Genomic DNA, 23614 nt, shown 5'->3' with positions numbered 1-23614 from the left:
TCAGTTGCCGTCACTACCAATCAGCTGTGGCGTGTCAGGAGCGGTCGCTCAAGATGAAAATGCAGTGAGGAACAAGGAACAATTTCACTCTCATGTAGGTCCCCCACAACATAAGTAATACATGCAACACATAACTGTAACACCTGTATAATAGCAGACGAAAAACACACTGATAGGTTTTTATGTTAGGCAAAAATCTTTTTTTTACTTAAGGCATTTCAACAGCACAATAAAGGAAACATTTATGTACATCCTGTTTATACAGATCGAATGACACAAAGACAGGAAATATGCTTTTAATACTTTGAAACATGTAAACAAACAGTGAGCTACTTCTGGTCTGAGTGGACAAAATGGTGTAGGTTTACTAAGTGTAATTCAAAATGTCGAGCTGCTTCTGGCCTTAAAATCCATTAGTTTTAGTACAGCTCATATTTAATATACAACATACTGTATATGCTTTGAGTGTGTGTGTATATCTGTATGTATGACAATATTCAACAGTGTATTAATTACAAGTCTCAATCTTCTTCAGCCTCTGTTCCATTTGGTCATTGAGTGTTTTCAGCTGATGCTCTGCCGCCTGAACATGCTTCGTCTCCAGCAGCAGGGCTGGTAAGCTGGAAGCCCCGTACTGCACCAGAGGAGGAGGACGAGGGGAAAGGAGAGAGAGTGTTGATATAGGAGTTTTACTGCATATTTTTCTATGACTTCTAAAAGTAAACTTTCACGTCATTATTGTGCGTCCGTACCATCTCTTGCTCTTTGGGGTGTTGTTGTCGGTAGTCTAGGTAATGCTGGTTGAGCTCTCTGATGTCATGGAGGAAGGCACGGCTTCGTCTTAGATCTTCTAAACGCAGCTCAAGTTCAGATTCCTCCTTTTGTAGCAGCGTCACCGCTCTCTCTGCTCTGTCGACCAACCAGCAGTGTAAAGGTCAGTATGAGGACTAAATTACACAACCTTTACAGGAACTTTTACTTTCACTTTTTAGGGAAGGAAGGTTACTGATGAAAATTGTTAACATTGAAAAGATAATTTTTTGACTTAGGTATACATCTAGCTGACAACACTGTGGACATTTTTAATGACTCATTACTTTATGTTTAGCTTATGCACATAAAAACCTAAGAATAATAAATGGTCATTATTGGTGTCTGAGCTGCCTCTTACCTCATCAGCTCATGTTTGGCATCCAACAGTCGCTTTGTCTTTGTGCTTATCAAAGAAGCCACCTGACACAGACACACACAGACACACACAGATTGTCTCATATGTATTTGCTTATAAACCAGTCACTATCAAACAAACTACAATTATGAAGTCATGATGAAAAGCCGCTAAAGTAATGAAATCCCACCCGCATATTTTTTATCAGCAAATCGCTGATTAATCACAAATGTCACAAGATATAAAGTAAAGAAATCACAACAATAAGTCGGCTATGTTGCCATGAATGTTAAACTCAAACAGGAGGTGATGAAGTATTTAGCCTTTTTATTTTTGCAGTTTGCCATAGTTACCTTGGCGTTTTCTCTCTTTAGAACCCTGAGCTCCTTGTACGTTGAGACCTTGGAAAGCAGAAACACCAGACAAAACTTGTGTATTACAATGAAATTAAAATGACTTACTTACTTACACATATATGTACATTTATTATATATATATAGTTCTGGACATATATATCTTTGCAACATTTTTGGCATGAAGTTATAAATGTAGTTGGAAATCCAGTGTGGATAAATCACAACTCTCTTATCAGATCAAAAACACGCCACTGGCATTTATGCACTTTAGACTTGAGGTTATCAACGAGATGACTAATAAACTCTGAAGTGTCACACTAGTCCTAGTCTTACAAGTATTTCACAATGTCTGACCTTTTCCAAGATTTGCTCTTTCACATTGGAGGAGAAGGAATCGATGGACTGTTTGACCGATTTAGATGCCACAGACTCACTGACAACAAACAGACACACAGACACAAAGAATGTCACCTAACTGCACCATTAAACAGACCTTATAGATATTTGAGAAGAGTAAGTGCTTAGAAGTAGAAATGTACCTGTACTCGTCGCAGAAATCGAGGAAGGAATACAGCACCACCTCTAAATCTGTTGTTGCCCGATGACCAAATCTTTTGCTCCTCTGTTTATCTGTGTTGGAACTAGCAGCTCCTGCAGATGCGCTGCCTTCAGGGTAGAAGTAGGTTTATTATGGTCAGGTGTGTTTCGAGGGACCTACATCGAACCCCCCAAACCCTCCTCCCCAAAAGAAACACATGATACCAAACCACATCATTCCAAGAGGGTGTCGACCTTTTCAATTATATATAAGTGTCATGATGTAGAGATGTCCCAAAAGGTTGACTCTCTAAATGAGACAGTTTGAAACACTAGGTGGTGTTAATGGAGTTGGTGTTAGATTTGTATTTTTTATGTGGTCTCACAAAGTTGTCTTTGGTGTTGAGAGCCTAAATGACACCATCCTCTTGTACCCTTTATCCTCACCTGATGAAGACTTTCTGCTTTTGCCAAAATCAAATACTCTGGCCTTCTTTGGACTTGGCTTCTGAATGAAAGAGATGAAGATAGAGATGAAAAGAAACTACAAACTGATTGCGTTTGTTAAAGCCCACTGCAGAAGTCGCTCCATACCCAATTTGTGTCTTTGTCCACCTCCTCATCAGAGGACAGGACTCTACTACGGCTGAGCTGGCCTGTGTTTGATTCCTGCTGAATGAAAAAAGATCAAAATTCATCCATCATCACAAGAAGTTCCCCAAGTTTTGATGTGGCGTTTTTATCACGACAGTATTACTAGATAACTGAAGCACAGGTTCGTCCACGCTATACCTCAGAGTCATTGGAGTTTCCACTGTCTGATTCGTTCCTTCTCTTCATGTCCTTCGTCTGCTGCTTTTTCAATGGCCTTGTTGAGAGACATAGACAGATGAGGAAATTGACAGGAAGACAGGCAGGTCAACATGTCTCATAAAAAGGCCATAAGGTCAAGTAGGTTGTCCCGACAAGTTTTTTTTTTATCACTTTAAAATTGTCAGTAGCTTCTCTATGTGACCTCACCTCGATGCAGAGGTTTTTCCGGCACTCCTCCTCTTCCCAATTACTTGTCTGCGAATGTTGGCCTTTTGGGGAGGCTTGGTGCTTGTGTGGGGGGTGACGCTGGTGTCAGACTCAGCACTGGCAGGGACTTCCGGTTCAGGTTCTCCCTTTTTTTTCTCTCCTTTTGCTCCTTTCTTAGGTCTTTTCAGCACAGACAGCAAAGACAATCTACTTAATCATAATCCAAAAATATTACTGCAGCACACACATTTCTTTAACCATACCTGGCTTTGGACTTCTCTGCAGGATTTCTCCTACTTATCTTCCTTTTCTCTCCTCCCGTCTCTGGGACCTCCCTCCTCACCGCAGCTCCACGCTGTTTCTTCTTCAACATCTGATGATCGTCCCCTCTTCCTGCTTTTCCTTTGTCCATCTGTCCCTCCACTAAGACGTTTAAATCTTCCTCCATGGCGGTACTGTGCAGACGGTTACCTAGGCAGGACAGTACAAAGAAAACAAGTTAATGTGCAATAAACTATCTGCTCATCTGTAGTAACATGTTAACTTTCTGTGAGTAGGATACAAAACTTGGTGGTAGGATGAAGTATGGGTCTGGGAAGAAGCGATTAAATGATGGTGTAGATCCTGATCAGGGGGTGGGTGCAGGATTTATAAACATTTTCGTTGATACCTTAGAGAATATGAGTGATGCTTTAAAAAAATAAAAAAAAGGTTTTTGATTCAACGAGTGTGTGAGATTTCATGTGGATTAAAATAAAAATCTGCATCTGGTGGATTTTAATTTGGCTTCAATCAAGCCATCAACCCCCAGCGTATTTTTTCAGCCACTGTATGGTATCAAAATAGGGCTGGAAACTTGTAACTACCACAAGTTATTGTTACATAACTACCTATATCAACCCCTTGCATGACAGTACTATGGGTATTATAGAGAAACACACAGATAAGATATGACAAGGGAGCTCTTTGACATCAGAATGCTCTTCTGAACTGTGTCTTCACAAAACATGAAACCAAACCACAAAGCAAATATTAATTCACACTTATTGTATCACACATTATGTTCAAGTGGCTGCAGAGCAATCGATAGCATCACCTTCATTAAAATAGAGATGGGCAGTGCACTGGTGTCAGAGTCGTCACTGAGGTGATCGTGCACAACAAGGATTGAGGAAATAAATAAATCAACAGCCTAATTACATTAATACACAATTGCTATATCAGCTCCTTATACTTTGACGTCCTGTGCTCAGTCCACACAGGGACACTGAGACCAATTTAGAGATTGAACTCTAACCTGTACAAACTAAGGGAGAAATGAGTTCCGCAGTCAGATCAGTCAAATCGAAATCTTCTGCTTGATGAAAAAAGCTGCTATAATAGGGAATAAGAGTGGTCGGATTTAATATCAGCCAGAGTCTACATTAATTTGAAGGATGCAGCCTGAATAGTCGAGCCAAGCACTTGACCCACAATCTTTGAGCAGATGAGTAGAAGGAGTCCACCTCATCAAGCTTCAAGCTGAGTAGAGAGACAAGACTGCTAGGCACTGATGCCATACTGCAGGACACTCCGTTTTATAGATTGAAGAAACCATAACATCTGTTAGTTTGCTCCAGGTGGCCTCGGTCTTTACTGAGAAATCAAATATGTTATGACTCGCTACAACTCTGAAAATCACCTAGATCAGTCTACCATAGATACCATCTTATCCATCCTTCACTAATCAGATTTTAACCTTTGGTATTTGATGAGCCTTTGGTTACTCTTAGGTGTCTTTGCCGCTTAACCTGATTTAACTGGTTAGAGTTTTTTTTAACTATTCTTGCGTATTGAGGTGTATGTGTCTCTTAAGCTGATTGTAATTATTGTATCTCCTTGATGGATAATGGGATTATTTATGACATATTACAAGGTGTCATACAATGTAATACAATGTATTATCATTATTACTACAAATACAATCTGCATGTGCGCTACATAAACATCTCCATAAATGTTTAGAGGCGGGAACTTGTTTGGTGTGTGTGTTGTGGACTAGAGGGATGTGCAGTGCAAAGAGTCACCATCGTTCAGCTGCAGCCCCTCCATGAAGGAAGCTTTGTCTATGATAGACAGGTTGGAAGCCTCTGGCGAATCCACAGGCGAAGCTTTCTGCAGTCAAACACAAAATAAATCTAAAATTAAATAAAAAAAAATTGACAGGACATTAACAATCATAGTACAGGGACTCACTTGACTCTCTTGGGGGGCCTTGGCTCTTCTGCCCTTTGTGGCACTGTGGACAGAGAGAATATAGATCCTTCATCATCATCATCATCAGAATATGAGCAGCTACAGGTGACACCCCCAACCTGAGCATCTTCCCAGAGGAGACACTTCAGCTCCAGCTTCGTGTAGTGTTTGTCATGTGGCTAAATAAGCTACATACAAACTCACAGCGTATGTGGCTAAATAAGCTACATACAAACTCACAGCGTACTTTTTTATTACGATTGCAGCTCTGCTAATCCCCGAACGAAACCCTGGTTTTCCCCTAGTTCGAGCGTTACTCCATGAAATGTTGTGACTCTTCCAACAAACGACAAAGCGACGGGTGTGACAGGTTAATTCAAAACTAATGCTGGATCTTTCTCACCTCATGTTGAAGGACTGAAGCTTTAATATCAGGTTAAACTTTGTAAACAATCCGCTGCTCGTAGTTTCCTCACAGCTTCCCGCAAAATGGTTTGAGTTCCTGGACTGTACCACTTCACACAGGGCTGGTGGGAGGTGGAACAATTCTATCAAGCAAACACAAATATACTGCTAAGAATGGCTTAAACAAAAAAAAAAACTCAATTTGATTTCCTAATACTGTGGTATAGGCAATATATACTTTATATTAAAACAATCAAAGCCTATTGTGAGCGGGTTATCTGACACATTGGTCCCTACGGAGGGATGAATCTGAAAACCCCAGTCATCGTTCTTCTCTTGTTTTATGGCCAAACAACGGAATGACGCATTACCGCCACCAAGTGGTACGGAGAGTAAAGTTAAATGGGTGTAATATAAATCTTCTCGATCAATTTGGTTCTCATGAGATATTGGAAAACAAACGATACCCCCTGTACCCAATTTTCGGGGAAAAGATCACGTAAAGCCAAATGGAACTTTCTAACCTGCAAGATTCTGTATCAGTTCCCTTCTGTCTGTATATTTTAGAGGAAAAAGCAGAACATGTTCTTAAATGTCACATCATCCCTTATCAACGTTTCATAATCCTGTACAACCAAAACGTAGCCTGGATAATAATTTCTTCTCACCGGGTTCCCTGTGATTGTTATTTAATGGGTACATTTTGCTTAAATAGTTTACTTAAGTAGGTAACGTGCATTGACACTAATAAATCAAATCATTTGGAGTATAGATGACAGGATTCAATAAAACTGGGTTACTGATCTAAATACTTTCAAGCAACACAAACTAATGAGATCACTCAGCTATTTAAAATTATTTTTTATTCAAGTTTTGCAAAACAAGTCCAAGATGATCGTAAAAACAGTTAGGTCAGTTAGTGAGACACTGTTAAAAGTACTTCCATTAAATTCATCATAAACTTTCAAGATCATTACACTGAGATTGCAAGTAAAATTAAGAAATGTGTCTTTTCAACGTAACATAAGTTACATGTAACAATTCAAGAAATGGAGTCAGTGCCATGAAAAAAAAATCTGTGAAATAAGAGGTTTAATGGGAAAATACATAAAATAATAAATAAATGCACAATGTGTATTACAACTAAATATTAAAAATATTTAATTTCCTTCCAGTTCTAATTATTTAAGTCTAAAAATATATCTATTGATTACTCATTTATTTAACCAACTTCATATTATGTCCTCTTATCCCTTTACTTTCCCTTGTTCTATATCCCCATTGTTTTTGCATTAAGGTAAAAAAGGATACAAATAAGTAAAATCTCTAAAAATATTTACAGAAAGTGTCATTTATATGCAAAAATAAAGCAATGCTTTTTCAAAAGATATTAATTAAAATATAAATGTGAAAATGCTTGTAATTATTTGTTTCTAATTTGTTCATTTAATTATTGTATAATTTCTCTTTGTTTTAACATTCTTATTTACTTCTTTTAATTATTTCTAATATTTATTTCCCTATTCTCTCAGATTTGTTCTTTTTTATGACACTCCTGACTCCACGCATCTCCTCTGTTCCTGTTATAAACATAGATAAATTACAAATATCGCCCTGAGTGTGTCTGTGCTCCGTGAACAGCTAAGTTTGTTTGTGCAGTTTCAATATGGCTCATACTTAAGAACAAAACTGTTATAATCCATGCATCCAATGTGGATTTCAACTCCAATTGAACAAACTTAAATGGTGAAATACAATCTGACAACAACTGTCAAAACCCCTGAAATGTTCATGTTGTGTCAGGGTGTTTGTGTGACATAAGTCATCACTCTGACCCTCAGTGAAGTGTTCCCTCTTCATCCTTTAAGTTAGAAAGTGTGTGAATGTGTGTGTGTGTGTGTGTGTGTGTGTGAGAGTCTGTGTGTGTGTGAGGTGCTATGTGTGGTTCATGCCACAGAATTCCTGAGATATCTGATGCCACAGTGAAGAACTGTTTCCCTTTAAAATGCATCATTGGAGACGAAAACTGAACATAACTTCGGCAAAGCCCTTCAATCAGTGGCCTCGTTTATTTTAAAGATAAAATCTACTCTGTTCCTCAAAGTTTTTGTGCGTTTCTGTTCAGAATGCTCTGAGTCAAGTTTCATTAAAAGCTACATGACACCCTCTTCCTGTTGTTTAACTTGTTACTGAGGACTGAGCAGGTGGATGACTCTCTTCTTTTACTTCCTTGTGTGCGTCAGCTTGTCCCCCTCCTTGTCCTTCTCCGATCCCCCTTTTTCCTTTGCTGTCCATCGGAAAACAAGTTTGGAGGAGCTCTTGGTTCAGTTGTCTCCCCGCTCCTTCTACATTGTGATCCCAGCGTACAGCTCTTCTATCTGGGGTCTGAAGTGTTGCCGCAGTTCGTTCCTCTTGGCCTTCATCGTTGGAGTGAGAAGGCCGTTCTCGATTGAGAACAGCTCGGTGTGGATGTAGGTGGCCCTCACCTGAGGGACACACACAAGTTGCCAGGTTGTGTTGTAGAGATGGATAATGTTTCACTTCCCGAAAAGTATTTCATATCTGAACGAAGGTTGTAAAAATGCAACAAAGATAGTTACAGATATTTCAACTCTGAGCTGAGTTATGAGCCATTGTTTTACCTGCTCAAAGGACTTGAGGCCTCCTTCCTTTCCCAGCCGCACCATGTCCTCCAAGATGGCTGCTTTCACATCCTGTGCAGATGGTGAAAAAAAGGGAGGAACTCATAATGATGGTCTCATAAGTTCCTTCAATTGACCTGGAGTAGATGGGCAATGGTAAATGATAATCTGTCCCAAGTCCCAACACTGGTTCAGTTCTAAACTCTTTTTCATTTATCTTTCATCTGACTTTTGCAGCCAGCGCTAAGGTTGCTTTTGGTCAAGAAAAAGTTTCAAGATTTTTCCTTAATGTGGACATTTTTTACAACAATTCACTTCGTACATGACATGAATGATCAACTGTCTCTAGGGATCTCTAGGCACCTCACATTTTGATTCCAATTTAGAGGGCTACGATTCAATTATAAAACAATTATCAATGCATCTCGAAGAATTTAATTTCTATAGATTCTATTACTGTGAGACTAGAGGTGTGCATCTTCACTAACCTCATGATATGTGCTTTAAAAGATTTCATGACTGTTACTGTAATAAAAGTGTGCTGTAATTTATAACATAACGTTTTCAATTTAACATCAGACTACAACAGTGGTCCACTTAGTTCTCTAAACTGTCATCCAAGAGCTGATCTTTCTAAAAAACCTGATGAATTCTTATTTATGTTCCTTGATAAAATGGGGCGTTGCTTATTCTGCTGAAACAAGGAAGTAAAAAAAAAATTAAACTGTACCGCTCTGCCACATAGATCCTGGTAGTTGCCCTCCAGGCCCAATGTCTTCTTGGTCCAGCCAGATAGGAAGTCATGGTCGGGGACCACCACTGCTACCAGACATGCCTGGAGGTAATCGTGAAAGTCAAAGTGTGGGTTAGCCTGTGTGAGCCTATGCACCCATTCCACTGAGAAATTCTGAAGTTACAGAAATAGTTCAACAAAGCTTTGACACACAGACACAGGAAAATGTTCTCCACCCACCTGCAGGCTGTCTCCATGCACAAAGACCTGTGCCACTGCATCACTCCTCAGGTAGATAGTTTCGATCTTTTCAGGAGCAATGTACTCCCCCTGTGCCAGCTTAAAGATGTGCTTCTTCCTGTCCACAATCTTCAGTGTACCATTCTGGGAACACATTCACAAAGTATTAATGCCTGTACAAATTAAACTGGCAACAAGCTGTCAGAGAATCAAAAAACTTAAAAATCTCGCTAAATTACATTACATTACATTACATTTCATTTAGCTGACGCTTTTATCCAAAGCGACTTACAATAAGTGCATTCAAACCCGAGGGTACATACCAAGGACGACAAGAATCAAGAAAATACAATTTCTTCAAATAAAGCAAAACTACAAAGTGCTATAAGTAAGTGCCATTTAAGTGCTAGTAAAGTGTTAGTTTCAAAAAGTAGTTAGTGTGTTGTTTTTTTTTTTTTTTTTTTTTTTTTTTTTCTTTTTTTTTCATTCAAGGTAAATGTAATGAGCTTTCATCAAAGTTTGTGTACGTAAGTTTGGTGATGAGTAAAAAAAAGTGAGGGTGTTATAAAAGAATGCACGAGTATGAACCTTAATTGCATGAACTTACTGGAAGCCATTTTCCAACGTCTCCTGTGTGAACCCATCCATCTGCATCAATAGTCTCTGCTGTCTTCACTGGGTCCTTCAGATAGCCCTTGAACACATTGGTACCCTTCACACACACCTAGAAACCAACATGGAAACACAGTTGTGAATGACAAACATTACCATATAAACATTTAAAAGACAGCATCTCTGTGGTGACTCATTGGTCATGGTGTTTTACCTCGCCCTCTCCGTTTACCGCCAGATAGTTCATCTCAGGCACATCCACAAGTTTGATTGAGTTACAGGGCAGAGGAGCTCCAACATGACCTAGTGACGTGAGGTTCAGTTCAGTTCTTGTTCTGCTGAATAATTTACGTGTCATGGTTTACAAAGAAAAAAGAAACTCGTACCCGCGCTCCAGTCTCCTGGGATGTTCATTGTGCAGCCAGCAGTGCACTCGGTTTGTCCATAGCCTTCATAGAACTGAAAGAGAACACAAACTAAGATGATAATTATCCTTTAACAAGCAAACACTTTGCAGTGTAGCGCTATTGAGCATAGATGGATGTGGACCTGATCACAGACCCGATGGCAGAATGTTGTGATACGATACAGAAATCCAGGAAAGATGACAAAACATGTGAAACAAGGACTCACTGGTGAGTGTGTGTTTGTTACCTGACAGCCTATTGCAGCTCTGAGGAAAGTGAGAACAACAGGAGAGATGGGAGCGGCTCCTGTGAACATGAGACGAACACGACCACCAAGGCTGTCCTGTAGAGGGCAGCAAACTTCATTAATGCTTGCATTTACGATAAAGAGATGACAGCACAGTCACAACATCAGCTCGAGTTACCATCAGCACAAATCTTATCCTATGAAAACCCCTAACTCATGCACACAAAGCAGTCTGAGACAAGCACTTCAGTTGACAAGTCATTTTAACACATTTTTCTCACAATAGGACAAATCCCAGTGTAAAGGGGCTTGCAAGCAAAGAACAGACTCCACTTTAATAATCAACCAAATCTAATAACTATTCGGAAAGTTGTATCATCCCCCCTTGGACATGTAGGAGTTTAACTGTGCTGTGTCAAACAGCAGTTGTAAATGTGCTGGTTCTGCATACCTGGACCTTCCTGAAGATTAGTCGATCCCAGATACTGTCTCTCCTCACGATGCCTTGCTTCAGCTCTGCCTCCTTTCTCCTGTAGGCAAACCCCAGCAGCCAGCGCTCCAAAGTGGTGTTAGCCTTGCCAAAGATCTACAAACACACAAACACACACAGCTTAGTTATAAGTATTGCAAGTATTGCTAGTTTAAATGTTAATATGAGCAATGTCAGACATTCAGCAGCAGCATGAGCTCGGCTTTAACCCTTTGTCCTTACATCTGTGTGTCCACCTACCTTATCATACATTCTGTTGAGGACTCGGGGCACCGCAGGAAACACAGTCGGTTTCAGTGTGTTCAGGTCGTCTGTCAGCCGACGAATGTCTCCCTGGAAAAAGCCGATCCTGGCTCCATGGACTAACATCACTCCCTGTCAGCAGAACGCGAGTGAGTGATGAGAGATGCAGAAGAGAAAAGTGAAGAGTGAGTTATTATAGAAAAGTTGTAGGAATACAGATTTATCCTAAACAAAGTGTGACAAAATTAACTAAGAGATCATACCTGGGATACTCTCTCAAACATATGAGCCAACGGCAGGAAGGATATGTGGACATCACTGGAACTAAAAGGATACCAACTCTAAAACAAGTTCACACACATGCAAAGGAAAACATGGACACACAGGTACACACACACACACAAGAACAGACAGGGAGAGAAAGACATCAGTGATGATGTTTGTACCTCCACCACCCTCTCAAACATGTGGGCAAGAGGCAGATAAGACAGCATCACATCCTCCGAGGTGGTCTGACAGTATGACTGGAGAGAAAAGCAAAGAGGTTATCAAAGCCCCTCACTCGATATCCTAATACATGTTGGTGGTTTTTCCCTCACACCGTCTGACTTTCATTCTCTCCGCTCCATCTTGTATTACTCCAGTAAAAAAAGCACGCTCCCATTGCTCTTATCTCACTTTTGCCATTTACTCACTTTCCTACCCATCTTGTGCTCCTGGTGGCCATTCAGAGTTACTCCTGGCAATTAATTTGCAGTTGCTCACAGAGCAGTGTCACACCAGGAGAAGTGTTTATACTAGAAAATAATGTGGTTTCTCCCTCAGCCTCCACCTCCTTATGGAGGAGGCTGTGGAGGGATCACGAGGTGGGAAAGGAACCTGCCTCTTCCTTTGGATTAAATTTATCTAAAAATGCTTCTATTCCAAAGGTTAGAGCAGACAATTTTAGCTGTTGTTTCACAGCATCTTAAAAACATAACATGTTTCATCAGCTTCTCTCACCTCTGTCAATTTGATGAAGGATGAGCAGTTGGACACAATATTTCTGTGTGTCAACATAGCTCCCTTTGGATCTCCTGAAAGTACAAGCACACTTTTAGAGAGCAAGTATACATTTCTTAGGCATAGATGGAAATTAGGATTGCTACGGTAGTGTAGTGTTACTGGTGGTCTATCACATACAGTTGACCAACGGCCACACATCTGTTTGATTTCTTATGGACATAAAATTTGATACATGTTTGTGCATCAGAGGCAGCAACCACGTCACTAATTATTAATGCTAAGGCTGCAGTTATAAAATATCAGTTCCAAGCAGCAGCAGAGGGCGACCTACACCCAATGGGCATTTCCTTTTTTGTGTCTGAACCCAACCCAAGCCTGATGCAGACAATACAAACTTTCCATTATTACAGACATGTAAAATAAAGGGTTAGGGTTAGTTTGTTGTCCAGGCTCAGGCACAACTTCAGGGGCAGCAGAAGAATGAAGCTGCTCATAGTTAAATCTGAAGTTACAGGTTTCACTCAGTAAGACCAGTGTTGTCACAAGTTTTTACCTGGTGGGAAAACTACTACACTTTGACACAACTAATGGTATTTATTATGGGTTTTCTCCATGTGTGTCTCACCTGTTGTTCCGCTGGTAAAGCAGATGACTGCCATGTCGTCAGGCTGCGGAGGCTGGAGGGATGGTGGTGTAAAAGGTCAAACGGTGCCAAATCACACACAACTTAATCATTGATAGAGATAGAGATCATTTAACAGGCCACTGCTTAAAGTACCTACCACTGGTTGGTGATGGTTGGCTTTCCCAATAGCCTGCAGAACAGGAAACTCTAGTTAATTAAGTTAATATATATGGAATATAAAAAGGTCAAAGAAAGTATAAAAACTGAAAAAAAGAAAGGCTAACTAAAGAGCATGACAACTGGAATGAATCCAACACAAGAGGAAAACTAGCAAGAAAAAGATAGAACCTAACAGATCACTTCTGTATACAAATCAGTATAACAAAAGAAACCAATAACATAAAAAGAAGTGAATGAGGAATAAACGAAGACAAAGGGTGGGGACAGAAGTAGCCTGCTGACCTCCATCTCTTGCAGACTGAGGATGTGGATTCCAGCCTGTCGCCCCCTGCTGACCAGGTCGGGACTCGGCGTCTCCATTAGAACGATGGTTTTAACAGTGTGTTTCCTGTTCTTGGCACAGTCAAGTACTAGGTTGACTTTTTCTACCACGTCACACACAATCGTGTAGATGGACGCTGCAGGAACGAAAAACAAACCCATGTCGAACAATCAGCAGCAGCTCTTAACCTACACTAAGAGACACATAAGAAAATGGAAGCAGGTGTATTCAGGTGGTTGTTACTGTGGTTTACCTTTGTCCATAATGTAGGCAATGGCCTCTCTTCCCAGGGTGTCATACAGAGGGACTGACACCAGTGAATATGTGTAACAGGCCAGCTCAGTGATGGTCCACTAAAACCAAATGCACATAAAACAAAAACACAAATGAAGATCATATGATGTTATATTTACAATCACAATACACTGATATGAAGATAAATAGAAGAAAACACTCAATAATTCTGTGTGGGGGTACTTTTACAGATATCTTTGTGAGGAGTATTTGGAGTCTAGAACCTACAGTGAGGACATTTGAGGAAAGTAAGGACTTTGGCCGGTCCTCACTTTCTGGCCCACCTTTAATGGGCTTTTTGAAGGTTGACTTGCTTTCAGGGTTAGGGTTGGAAATAGGTTTAGGGATTTATGGTTTGATGGTTATGGTCAGGGTAAAGGGCTAGGGAATGCATTATGTCAATGAGTGTCCTCACTAAGATAGATGCACAAACGTTTGTGTACCTCGGGTCTGTTCTGAGAGAAGATGCCGATGTGGGGGTCGGTGGTCTTGGAGTGTCCTTTGTGAACAAATGCGGAACCCAGATTCTCTGCTCGCTCCTTGACCTAAGACACACGCACGTACACACACACACACACAGTTATCACTTAAATGCCTACGTTTAAAAAAAATACATTGTAGTAAAACATGGTAATGACAGTACAATTACTATTCAAGCAGTACTGATGTACAAGAGAAAGAGTCCTGAGTAGCCAGCAGAACACAGAAATAGATGCTATGATGTATAAAGTAATATGTAAATGTTTGTCCCAGACATCTTTAAAAAGGGTTTGTAAGGCAAAGTTTCTGGTATAGATTCCTTGTTTATAAGGTTGAGTTGAGATTTGAAAGATCCTGCAGAGCTGAGGGCAGACTATGTAGCAAGCTTCATGACAACATAACTATACTTCATGTGTAAGACTGTTGGGGTTCTCCATAAATTTAAAGGTCTTGACCTAATTATCTTATTGAACTGAATAGCCTTTTATTTGAGTAAATGTTTCTTTTGACAAGGATTTTTTTGTGTGACGCACTTTGTAACCTTGTTTAGATAAGTGCTATGCAAATAAAATAATTACTTTTATTATTCTAAAAGGCTTTTTTAATATTTTCACGCAAGAGGAAATACTGTTCAAACACAATAACAGTCCACAGAGGTCATGTTGGGCAGCACGATGGTTAGCCACACAGCAACCCGGTTTGGTCAGGGTCTGGCCAGGTTGTGCATGTGTGAAAGGCAAACTGGGGGTAAACTCCATAGCCAATTCTCCAGATTTTACCCGCAGGTCTTGTCTGGAAAAGTGTACACCACCTCTTGCTCCATGGCAGCTAGGATTGGCTCCAGCTCACCCTGAGACTCTCTAACAATGGGTGGTATAGATAATAAAAGGATAGATGGGGGTCATATTTCCCCCACCTTTCCACCTGCTTTATCAGTACCACCACCATGTGTCAACTGCTGTCCAGCTGGAGGCCATAATGTTTTTACAAGGCGAGCTGCTGTTGTTGAGTCTTACCTCTCCATATGAGATCCATTCATAGGGCTGTTTTGGTTTCCTGGAGCCCAAACAGGCACCATTATCTGGAGGATGAAAGGAGAAAAAAAGATGGGGGAAAAGAGAATAGAAGAAAAAAGACAATGAAAAACAGAGAAATTTAACTTAACACGTATCACACATGTTGTACACATGCACATTCCTCTAGTGTATATATTGTTGCGAGTGGAAAAGTACATACTGAGCAGAAGTATTACAATGTTTACTGTAGAGGTACGATGACGTGATGTAACCAGTAATGGCTGCTGACTCTAAATGTTCACTGCTTTTCGCAAAAAATAAATCAGCATCCACAACAATAAATAAAGTAAACAATGTAATGTAAAACTTATAGTAAGCACATTAAGTTTAAACCCCTTGTATATGGAAACTTTTGTATATTTTCTGGACAGTCGCAAGTCTAAATAAATGTCACCATGTTATTTGTAACTTACTGGAGACTCGGGCTCCTCTGAGGAAGAACTCGTACATCGTCCTGCCGTCATCGTACACATGAGACAAGTGAGCAGCTCCGTTCAGAAGAGTTGATCTGCGTGCAAAATCTCCGCCCTGGTGGAAGACGCAAATGTTGGTTATAAACTATATTATTTATCCGACAGCAATTCCAACATCAGATTTAGTCTCTTGACTCTATTCAATTTATGTCAAGCTAAAGTTTGCTTGATTGTTAATCAAAAAAGACTGACATTTTCTACTTTATCACCATGCGATGTCACAAATATATATAAAATACTGCATATCCATGAGTCACATAAGGACACAAATAGCTGTAAGAGAACAGCAGAAAGAGGCAGGGTATTGTCCTATGAAAATTAAATAGTTGTTCACCCTGAGTAAATCAGTTATGGAATTTTTTTTTGTTGTCCTCTAATTCCAGCCAAATGTGTAAGTCGCTGTCAATGCCAACGTTCCATCAGCAGGTTGTTTTCAAGCTGAGATTATGGGGCCATCTGACCTGATGGTCTACTAACTGGACTAGCAGGGCCCAGCTGGTTTTGAAAAATGACACTAAATTCATTAAGCCGTGATTCAATTTTTAATCATGGCAGATTTGGCTCTTTGTAAAAAACTGCTTAATTTGCATGGATGACAACATAAAACGGAAGTCTTAAGGCCTTCAATATAGTAGTAATGTTGTGAGACATAAAAAGCATCTGCATCACTATCCTGCATAAAATCTGGTTACGACACCATCCATTTTCATACACTTCATATTCAATGACATTTCAACTGTTCAGTTATGAATTAATTGTGTCTGGATCTGAACAGTATAACTTTAACAAAGAGTCTAAACCAGCAACCTCTGTCAAACTTGACTCAAACACTTAAAACTCACCGGAACCTCAACTGACTGCATGTGGAGGTCACAGACTGATGGGAGTGCCTTGGGGCGTGTTGCCAGGTAGTATGCGGTCGCAGCAGCAACTGCCCCCACACTAACCAGCACGGGGGCAGGGACGCTCCTGACGTACTGACGAACATCATCCAGATCTGGCAACCTCAGCCTCTGGAAGATCTCCTTGCTCAGCATGATTCTACTGGGGAGTGTAATGTATTTAAAGAGGAAGGGCCTTTTTGTATGTTTGCTTGGAGTAGTAGATTTGTGCGTGTGTGTGTTTGTGACTTTCACACTGGAATAATGGCTGCAGGGTGTGTTAGATATCAGCGAGCACTCTCTGTAGACCTCAGGAGGAGGTGGAGCTACACTGAATGCCCTGAGGTGATGGAGTGTGTGGAGAGGTGTAAGCCAGGAGAGGGCCTAGAGTGAGGAGGAGAAGACGGGTCATTCATTGGTTCCACAACAACAAACAGACTACAGACATGCTAATGGTTCAACCTGCCTGTGATGGCAAAATAAATACTTAAAGCATAGAGACCATAAACTGTATATGAAGATATCTATAATTATTTACAATAAAGTTATTGGTTCTTTCTAATATCTGTGCCAGTAACAGCCCCCAAAAATGAATAGTGAGTTCTAACTAACAGCTTTTTAGTTCCAAGCTCACTTTGTTTAAATGCAAAGAATCAATATATGAATGCTTTCTTTAGTTCATACTCATGCACACAGAGGGGCAACCACCAGCCTTTGGTGTTGAGTACATTCAATTCAGACCACTGCTGCTGCAGAATAATAGCAATGGAAGATGCTACAGCTTAATTAGACCACACAATATATCTATTTTTAACAGATTATCTCTGGACAAGTTTAGATGGTGTCGAATCAAAGATTATTGATTGGTTTGTGTTTAACAGCTGGGGACTAAGGTTTACACACACACACACACACACACACACACACACACACACACACACACACACACACACACACACACACACACACACACACACACACACACACACACACACACACACACACACACACACACACACACACACACACACACACACACACACACACACACACACACACACACACACACACACACACAAACAAACAAACAAACAAACAAACAAACAAACAAACAAACAAACAAACAAACAAACAAACAAACAAACAAACAAACAAACAAACAAACAAACAAACAAACAAACACACACACACACACACACACACACACACACACACACACACACACACACACACACACACACACACACACACACACACACACACACACACACACACACACACACACACACACACACACACACACACACACACACACACACACACACACACACACACACACACGCACGCACACACACACACACACGCACGCACGCACGCGCACGCACGCACGCACGCACACACGCACGCACACACGCACACACGCACACACGCACACGCACACACGAGGAAAGAGATAGATAGATTAGAAACAGAGTCAGAGACGATGAATTTAGGCCAAGATTCAGAGTTGGAGATAAAACCTAAAGACAACTCTGATCAAGCAAAATCAATCCTCTGACTGACTGACAGGGATGAAGGGCTACTCTCACTAGATTGGTGGAGACTGATATGTTGATTACATGTTGTTACAGGTAGACACTGAGGGAGAATAGACTATAAATAGTGATTAATGTGTCAAACTTATTGACTGATTAGAGTTAGTGTAATTAAAAAACACGACAAAGTATATATTTTCATGAAAGCTTTTCTGTAGAAAGACATTAATGTATTGTATAACCTGACTACAGATTTGCTGTGTTCAAAGGCTGATGGTTTTCGCTACACTGAAGCTTCCTTTTGGGAGACATCTCCCCTTCTGTTGATAAACGCCACACATATGGCCATTAGGCAGGAATGACTTAAGATTTAACTTTCACTTAGTTTCAAACAAAGCTAGAGAAAACTACTCAGTGACAGGTTCTTTAAAAAAAATTAAGAATGGACACAACGCATGATGTGGAGACATATTTATACTTGATCTGAGACAGTTTAAAATGGGTCAAAGACACCAAATACTAAAGCAGTCCAAGTCCATTTTAAACTATAAAGTGTGAGTGCACAGTAACATTTCCATCTCATGCAAAGGGCCTGTTACAAATACAACATTTCCTGTGCGTGTGTGTGTTTGCAATGCATGTAAAAAAAAAAAGGCACTGAAAATTAAGGTTATCTATTAGTTTGTTCATTCATTAAGCATATAAATTATATTATATTATATATTAATATTATTTCAGTCAGGTGGGTATTTATTCAATGTTATGATGCAGCCTCCTTATTCCACAGTCAGCCATCTCAACAGATAACTGCAAATTTACCTTGAATACACTTCACAAGTTGCAAGTACTAACAGAAGACATAGAAATAGGTAGCACCGCTAACCTCTCAGCTGTAAAAACTTTTATGGAACTAGACCTGGCGCCTAGAGCGTTCAATAAACTACATGGAGAGAAGACAAAGTCAGTCAACTTCCACTTTCTATGAGCACCATACAGATGAATCTGTATCCATCCTGCAATATTCCTCACCTGGAACAGGGAGCAGCCAGGTGAAACAGCAGCCTCCCTTGTGAATGACCTGTTGACTGCAGCTACAACAAGATGCACTGATATACTACTGGCACTAAACACTCCCACTGACTGTTACAAGGTGATGTGATAACCTCTGCTAAACCACCAATCAAAGGTCAGACTGGCTCCGGGGAGGTCTCTGATTGGCTAGTTGTGGCAAGACGGGCAGCCTGACGGTTTCAAAGACTTGATGTAAACAATTGTTTACCCTATCCAAAGACAAGATCAATGAGTTAGTAAAGGTTGAGGGAGCACTATTAAAAGAGTAAAACGGCAGTAAGCATGAACATACGTTTGTCCCTTTACACATCAGTATCTTGGGTCTGAAACTCTATTAGATATACAGCTTCCCTGCAAAAGCCAGCAGGATAAAGCAGTGGCTCGCTCGGGTCACCTTTACCCCAGTGACCCATGAGTCCTGACCCGTGTGTGGTCAGCTGAGATGATTAGACAGTCAGATAAAAGCTGATCGGAGGAAAACCTCCAGAATAGAGATGATGCCGACCTGTTGACTCACTGAATTCTGCCATGTACTGTTGTGTCTTTCGTACTAGGGCTGTGTTTACTGTTTCAGAGGCTATGGATTATTTGTTTTAATTAATGAAATGTGAAAAAATACAGAAAAAGCCCAGTTAAACTCCCTGTATTGTAAGTTTCCATTCTTTATAGCCTATCCAATAGTCCTTAACTTTTTGCAATTCCTTTATTGACACATAAGTAAAACAATTTAAATAAAAAACAGCAAATCATTACATTTAAGAAGCTGGGAGAAGATACTGTTCAGCATTTTCTTTTGACAACTGGTTTAATTTATTAAAATTAAACAGATTCCTTTTTTTGTCTATTGATGAACCACTTATTTGACTAATTGTTTTAGATCTTAATACATAAGACTGGATCCATAATCAGACATGTTAAAATTGGTTCGACTGCTGAAGAACATCGCACATGTGTCAGCATGTAAATGCATGATACAGATAAACTGCTGTTTTTTTTACTTTACACAGTGGACAGGTGTTGTAAACTAGCATTTATGCTAATACACTGTAAACAATGCATCTGGTTCGTCCAATGACATTGTCATGTCCATGTCCAAATAAAATAAATCAATCAATCAGTCAGTTGAGTGAGTGAGTGTGTGACAAAGTTAAGTGATTGATTAAATTGTCTGTGGACCCCAACAACCCAGATTAACTGTATCTCAACAATGTTCCTAATTTAAAAGGCCATACAGTCGCCCTCAATTCAATCAAGCCGCACCAAATTTCACACATATCAATCCTTTAAATGTGCCAAATTTGTTCATGCAGATCCATAAATTATTCCCTGAGCTCAATGTGTAATCTTCCAAACAAACATACAAAACCACCAACAAACACAAAGACAGGGGGCGAAAGCATAAACCTACTTGGAAGATGTAATTATACAAGTTTTACTAAATCTTTTAGGATCGGCATTGTAAAAAGAGCTCCATGTAAACTTTTAGTGTTTATAACTTCCTAGACTTAAAATTATCCAATATCTCACAAGAGTTAATAATAAATGATGCACACTCAAAAAGTGAACCACAGTCTTGACACTGCAATACAAAAAGAACATCTTGTCATTTCAGTTCAGCTTCTTCGTTTCAGTGAGTCTGGCATAGCTCTATTATCTTTGATTCCAGTCCACTTCCCTTCAGTTTGCTTCCTGTGTTGGAGCAAATCCACAGTGTGGCTTAGCATGTAGTTCAACATCCGTGTACTAAGACCTTGGATAAACCCTTAGCATAAGTGTATGTGTAGCCATGTCTTTAGTAGGGTATTCCTAATAAAGTGCTTGCTTAGTGTACAGTTACTGATACTAGTACTTCAAAGAGTACATCTTGAATACAGGCATTTACCAGTAGGGGAGTATTTTCGCATACTGAAAATGAGACATACTGAGTTCATTGCTTGTGCTTAATCCCCTGCGGGAAGTATTTTCACATACTGTAAGTACTTTCTGAATACTACAACCCTCAGGGGATTGAGCATATACAAGCACCACATTCAGTACCCCACTTTAAATACTAACAACTGATGAGTCCAGTTTATGTAGAACCTCGGTTCCCAAACTGGGGTACATGTACCCCCAGGGGTACGCAAAGTGGTTCAGGGGGTACATGGGGAGAAAATTGTATTTGCGTTTTCAAAGTGAAAAAGGCCATTTACATTTTCAAACTGAGTTATAAATAATCATGCAATATTAAATAGTCTAAATAGCCAAGTCGCATTGCCAAAAATACTCATGTATACCCATATTCAGCAAAATAATTACACTGCCAATAAAAGTTACAGGTAGGTTAGTGACTGTTAGTAAAAACGAGGGATGGGCATAATTAATCGACAATCGATTAATTGATCCTTAAGAATTTCCTAGATGACATTTTGTCATAGACTTAATTCTGTTGCATTCACTGCCAACACTGCGAAGCTATACGTCTCCATGAGCGCCTGAGGAGTCCACTGCTCTCTTCAAGTAGGAGGTCTAGCTCCAAAGTTAGCCCCTTCGGACCCAGACAGAGCTGGCTCTGGGTGAGGTGTGACAACCACCGGACTGAGAGGTCGAGAACCGTCAAATCCAGCTAGCTCACAGCGGCTAGCTGCACTCTCATCGGGGCTTAAGAGAACAGCAGCGCATATTTTCAACTGTAACCAATGAGCGGATCCCGTTTAACTGCAACAAGAGTTGTTTTTGTAATAAAGATCTATATTTTCACTGCATTTTAACAGAGCCTATAAATAGTGCATTTTAATATAAAATATTAACGATTAATCAAAAATCGATCGTTAATTCTCCCGACAATCGTTTAGGAACTGACAATCATGATTAACAACTGATTGATAACTGACAATTGATCGATAAACTCTGTTTGATCTAAACTTCCATCCGAGTCCTGAAATCCCTGTAAATTTAAAAGTTTCAAGTGTTATATGCTGTATACGTGCGTCGGGGGGGTACGTAGCTGGAGATTGAATGTCTGAAGGGGTACGAGACTGTAAAAAGTTTGGGAACCACTGATGTAGAATAAATCACTGCTCAGGCTGGCAGACTGCAGCTCCATGTTATGCTCATGCACTTGCACTACCTCCCTCTGCGCAAACTCCTATGCTGCGTGCACTTGAAGCACGTGACTAAATTTTAACCAGTTGAGCATGGAGTATCCCGGTGTAAATAACGAGCACAACCACAGAGAAAGACAGAGGGGTGGGCGGGTGTAAACTCGAGGGTAGGTTCACCCAATGAAAGTAGGGTGGGTTGATGGATGTGAGCCAATCAGAGGCAAGTCACCTTTCACCTCAAAACCTGCAGTGTGCTCCTACATACATGACCCTGAAGTCACACATGTACACTGTGTCCACCTGCCACGCACACACACACACACACACACACACAAAGTGATGTAGTGGCTGAAGCTGTTTGCATTGACTCCGTTACCAAAACAGACCGGAAGTAACGTAAATGACTGACTCCATTCAAACCGTTATGTCAGAGGAAACTCATTCATAAAAACTAGAACTTGTCAGGAACCATTTAAATGTTATCTAATTACCAGCTGACACACATTACATGTGGAACATGAGCGGATGCAGCTGGTTAACGTTCAAAGTGAACGGAATTGAATTCAAACAAATATCACTGGAGTTGTATTTAAGAACAGGCCACTCTCTGTAATAATTAAAGTCAGCACCGATTTAGAAGTACCTAATACGGAATATATCGGAAAGCTTCAGTCACTCGTACGTGTGTTTTTGCGTTAACACGACACATTAAACTAAGACCGGTCTCTCAATACAATACCGTTACTTGTTTTACAGTATACTTGTACATTTTGGTTCAACATGCACCACAGAAGCTTGTTCTTTAGCTCGACGTGTTTAAAAACCGAACAATAAGTGATTAGTAAACTTCCCACCTGTTCACTGCAGCTCTCCCCGGCTTCTCCTCCAATATCGACCACGCGCAGATGGTTACACTTAAAAGAAAAATACACCACTTCCGGTTCAAATGTTTCAAAATAAATGGACCCATTACACAGATGCTCATCTGACCAAGGAATAAACCACGCTTAAGCTACATATTAAGAAGAAATACATACACACTATTAAACAACGTAAATGTTCCCAGGTTGTCTTTAAGGCATTTTAGAATTCTTAAATGTTTGGTTTCCAGTCATGGTATAAACAGGAGCATGAATTTACATAGAAGTGATGGATGAACATTTAGCATTTGATTATGGCTCCACCTTAAAACTTGACATGCATTTTAGCAATAACTTTAGGAATAAGGGCAACACTGAATGCAGGTTCTAAAAG

At 40.1% G+C, this 23614-nt stretch overlaps 2 protein-coding genes across 6 annotated transcripts; both read right to left on the bottom strand.

Annotated features, from left to right (window-relative positions):
* Window positions 1–195: 195 nt before the first annotated feature.
* Window positions 196–5925, bottom strand: cenpu (centromere protein U). 4 transcript variants are annotated; one of them, XM_062393162.1, is made up of 14 exons: window positions 5720–5925; window positions 5317–5359; window positions 5148–5235; window positions 3345–3552; window positions 3082–3261; window positions 2854–2929; window positions 2656–2733; window positions 2509–2566; window positions 2064–2190; window positions 1879–1957; window positions 1522–1569; window positions 1172–1233; window positions 753–909; window positions 196–634 (listed from the first exon to the last, which is right to left on the bottom strand). In XM_062393162.1, the coding sequence occupies exons 1-14, from the start codon at window positions 5722–5724 to the stop codon at window positions 509–511; spliced, it is 1335 nt and encodes a 444-aa protein (XP_062249146.1). In that variant the 5' UTR covers window positions 5725–5925; the 3' UTR covers window positions 196–508. The 4 variants fall into 4 exon arrangements, with proteins under 4 accessions (XP_062249146.1, XP_062249147.1, XP_062249143.1 ...); XM_062393163.1 differs by having other exon boundaries at window positions 2656–2730; XM_062393159.1 differs by having other exon boundaries at window positions 2509–2569; window positions 5720–5923.
* A 642-nt stretch (window positions 5926–6567) lies between these two features.
* Window positions 6568–23258, bottom strand: LOC133959041 (long-chain-fatty-acid--CoA ligase 1-like). 2 transcript variants are annotated; one of them, XM_062394120.1, is made up of 21 exons: window positions 23215–23258; window positions 16633–17055; window positions 15731–15845; window positions 15258–15322; window positions 14205–14306; window positions 13721–13820; window positions 13428–13603; window positions 13123–13155; window positions 12966–13017; window positions 12338–12411; window positions 11782–11859; window positions 11333–11467; window positions 11054–11188; window positions 10603–10698; window positions 10335–10407; window positions 10163–10251; window positions 9944–10060; window positions 9337–9480; window positions 9094–9198; window positions 8364–8435; window positions 6568–8207 (listed from the first exon to the last, which is right to left on the bottom strand). In XM_062394120.1, exons 2-21 carry the CDS (start codon window positions 16825–16827, stop codon window positions 8067–8069), a joined length of 2097 nt encoding a protein of 698 aa, XP_062250104.1. In that variant the 5' UTR covers window positions 16828–17055; window positions 23215–23258; the 3' UTR covers window positions 6568–8066. The 2 variants fall into 2 exon arrangements, with proteins under 2 accessions (XP_062250104.1, XP_062250103.1); XM_062394119.1 differs by lacking the exon at window positions 11782–11859 and adding an exon at window positions 11599–11676.
* Window positions 23259–23614: the final 356 nt, after the last annotated feature.

Source organism: Platichthys flesus, chromosome 8 (genome assembly GCF_949316205.1).
Source record: "Platichthys flesus chromosome 8, fPlaFle2.1, whole genome shotgun sequence".
In the NCBI taxonomy this organism is placed as follows: Eukaryota; Metazoa; Chordata; class Actinopteri; order Pleuronectiformes; family Pleuronectidae; genus Platichthys; species Platichthys flesus.
This window is presented reverse-complemented; position numbering and strand designations above follow the sequence as displayed.